At 37.4% G+C, this 3611-nt stretch overlaps 1 protein-coding gene across 1 annotated transcript; it reads right to left on the bottom strand.

Annotated features, from left to right (window-relative positions):
* Positions 1–1016: 1016 nt before the first annotated feature.
* On the bottom strand, positions 1017–2781 carry LOC141595590 (protein FAR1-RELATED SEQUENCE 5-like). The gene is made up of 2 exons (XM_074415557.1): positions 2721–2781; positions 1017–1729 (listed from the first exon to the last, which is right to left on the bottom strand). Exons 1-2 carry the CDS (start codon positions 2779–2781, stop codon positions 1017–1019), a joined length of 774 nt encoding a protein of 257 aa, XP_074271658.1.
* Positions 2782–3611: the final 830 nt, after the last annotated feature.

Below are 3611 nucleotides of genomic sequence, written 5' to 3'. Positions count from 1 at the left end.
GGGTACCCATGTCAAGTCCAAACTCTATCTCAAACATACGAAACAGATTGAGTGTACATCAGTGACGCATGTTGCAAGAGGTCCACTAGGGGGAACACGGAGGTCGGGGTCGCTCTAATACAGTTGAATTCCTTGCGCTCCTCCTCTCCTCTCCATCTTTGGACAGTCGTTTCAAATATACCAAACAATTAGGTAATTGAAGTTGTTTTTGAAGCTTGGAAACCCATTGCATGGTTCGTACTCTCGCTCCTTTGGGAAGAAAGAATACCCGCTGAAAAGTGCTGATTATTGAGTGTGGTGCACCATTTTGTTCGTTGGCTGTACAGTCTATTGAACCATGGGTGGTTGTCGAGGCCATACTCTGTCATCATTGTTCGCCATGTCGCTTCAAATTCAGTTTCATTAAAGCACTCATTTAGGCATTTGTTGATCATATTCTAGAATGGCCTATCATGCTTTAAAGATCCAAAATGAGAGGTGGCATTTTGTTGGATATGCCATTGGCATAGCCTGTGTCTGCTTTGTGGGTATACCTGCTCAAGACAGAAGACAATGTTACCATATCGAGGTTAGTTGTTCACAACTATAGAATTGATTTTAATGTATACATAAGTCCTTCATGTGGTGACATATTATAAATATTTGTCAACAAATTTATCAGTATTATATGACATCATGTATTGGATTATTGTTGACATTTGAAAGACTAATCATGTCAATAAAAAATGATAACATATAGTGACATATTAGAAATTTAACAATTATGATCAGAAAATACCGCTTCAACAGCATTTTTCATTGCTTTGTCTTGGTCAGTGAAGATGGAGACAGGACGAAGGTCGTCACCCATAGCTTCATTAAACACGTTGAACAACCATTGAAACTTCTTTCTCATCCGATAGAAAAGAGCACTCAAACATGACATTGGATCAGTGGTTATTTATACCAACAAACGCACCGCATATAAGATTGTACCTATTGGTGCGGTACGTTGTGTCGAATATCAGTACATCATGCTACAATCGATAGTCCTCCCTCATCATCGAGTCACACCAGAAAAGATGACATAGTCTCCCTTCTTCATTGAATTGCACACGGAAGAAGAACCCCAGATCCTCAAATTGTCTTCTAGTCAAAAGATTAATAAGTGTGGCTGCATCATCGCCCTCAATCGCTTTGATCTTCAACCTATGTATAAAATTGATATGATCTCTCTTCGAGTGTCCAACAAATACATCACCGCCCGCTGCAGCAGCTGCCACCTTGTACTGAACAGAGGGGGCGACAAATGCTTCTGTCATAGCCTTTATAATCTCTGCCTCGGCATCGCTTATTCTCCTTTCCGATCGACGATGCTGCTGCCACTGCGTGGGGGTTAAAGCATGGTTGTGTTCAGTGATATGTTGCAGTACCTCCCAATGCCCATCCTCGTTTAATTGTGACCTCAGTCCAGCCTTGCATTCACACCGAGTGACTGCAGCGTTCCTCAGATGGCTAGTTGCAACATGGGGTAAACCATTCGGACCTAGACTACTACCATTCCCATGTTTTCCTTCACATGAGCATACAAAGTATCTCTCGACTTCGGGTGTGCCAGGCCCGTTTGCTCTGCCAGAAGTTGCTTTTCTAATGTTGAAACCAACCCCATGTGAGTGTTTCCGGTACATCTCGTAGATCTCTTCCCATTTTTCTGCTGTCGTTCCCAATAGTGATTTCGAATAATCAGTACCTGTACAAGTTAAAAGGGTCACATTAGAACAAAAAGTCGGGACATTTATGAGATATAAAGCAACATGTGCATTTTACCATATCTTACTTACTCTATTTGACAGGGCGACATTTGTCCTAAAAGTATAGACCTTTATGAGGGATACGAAAATATGTACATATACGACTGAAATAATCTAGTTGACAGGGTGACATTAGAACAAAAAGTGTGGACATTAATAAGATATAAAACAACATCTACATTTGACATTATCTTCCTTACTCTAGTTAACAGGGTGACATTCGTCCTAAAAGTATAGACCTTTGTAAGGAATACAACTACATGAACATATCCAACTGCAATAATCTAGTTGCCAGGGTCACATTAGGACAAAAAGTATGGACATTAATAAGATATAAAACAACATGTACATTGGACATTATCTTACTTACTCTAGTTAACGGGGTGACATTCGTCCTAAAAGTATAGACCTTTGTAAGGAACACAACAACACAGACATCTACAACTGCAATAATCCAGTTGACAGAGTCACATTAGAACAAAAAGTATGGACATTAATAAGATATAATACAACAACATATGTTTGGTAATGATATGTTGTACTGCAGTTTGGACGTGCTGACATTAGCTGGCAAAGTGTAGACATTAATTACTTTATACAATAACATGTACCTTTAGTTACTGCCTTTTTATAATTTCTGACTCAAGTAGTCTACAAGGTGACATTCACACAAAAGATATACACATTTACACACCTTGTTCTCATATTCAAACACGTATGCTACGATGAAAGAGTTATACACCAATATTCAAGGAAACATTCATCATAGTTCATGTTCTATGAGAAGAGAGTAAAATATGATTTTATTAAGAACATTCAACATAACAGTGTTTAGAAGTCGTAAATTTTATTATTGGATTTGCCCTAATAATAATAATAATGATATAAGCTATAAGTTCTCAACAACGTAAACATTATAATTATATATACCTTTACTCTTATCCGTCAACCCTTGATGAATTATGACATCATCGTCATCTTCGTCATCCATTGTACCGTCACTTAGGGCTCCATCGATTAGGGCTAAATCGATTAGGGCACGTTCAAGTATGCATCCGTCGGCCTTTTTTTTTCGCACAAAATTATAGATATTAATACTATAAATTGAGAACAATTTGTAAGATGAATATAAGATTTTGGAAAATAGAGAGGGAAGAAATGGAATTTTGGATCTCATGCGAGGATGAGAGAAAGCAAGAGCAGCAATGAAGCAGAACAAGGACGGAGCGCATTAAATGGTGGCATGTTTATTGCCAATTATTAGAATTAAATATGTGGGTGTACTATTAGATATACAAAAATCTAAATTGTACATCATTATCATAAATGCATGCAGGGAAGTGTCGGCTCCATGTTTAGCTGACCCGGGTAGAAAACGGGATGTATTTGGCCCGGCGCAAACTGCGACGATATGTAACGCAAATCGCAAATGAGAATTTGTGTTAAACTAAAGCTCCAAAAGAAAAGAAAAATACCCTACATTGATCCATTTATGATAATTAGTTTCAACTCATTGTCATAATTTATTTATTTTCAAGCATTATTCGGAAAAAGGTTCTATATGAATGGTGTTGTGTTATCTAGTGAGTGGAGACGTGGAGTAAAACTATGATGATTTGTGTGAGTTTATGTGTTATCACTGTTATGTTAGGTGGCCTTTACATATAAAAGGTGTTTACTATTTGGCTAGGTCATTCATTATTCAGTTCCATTTAATGTTACGTGTTCTTAAAAATCATTTCACGTATTTTAAGGAACATACACAAATAAATCATACAAATAAAATAGAGAAGTTATATCAACGTAAAAGGATTATCTCCA

Source organism: Silene latifolia, chromosome 8 (genome assembly GCF_048544455.1).
Source record: "Silene latifolia isolate original U9 population chromosome 8, ASM4854445v1, whole genome shotgun sequence".
Lineage (NCBI taxonomy): Eukaryota > Viridiplantae > Streptophyta > Magnoliopsida > Caryophyllales > Caryophyllaceae > Silene > Silene latifolia.
The sequence above is the reverse complement of the archived record's forward strand: the minus strand, read 5'-3'. Positions and strand labels throughout refer to the sequence as shown.

What these genes read in the sequence shown, in the direction of transcription:
- LOC141595590 (XM_074415557.1), bottom strand. Translation starts at nt 2,781, where the DNA reads ATGGATGACGAAGATGACGATGATGTCATAATTCATCAAGGGTTGACG. An exon ending in GTTGACGGATAAGAGTAAAG is followed by an intron (nt 1,730 to 2,720) that starts GTATATATAATT and finishes TAACTTGTACAG; the next exon opens with GTACTGATTATTCGAAATCA.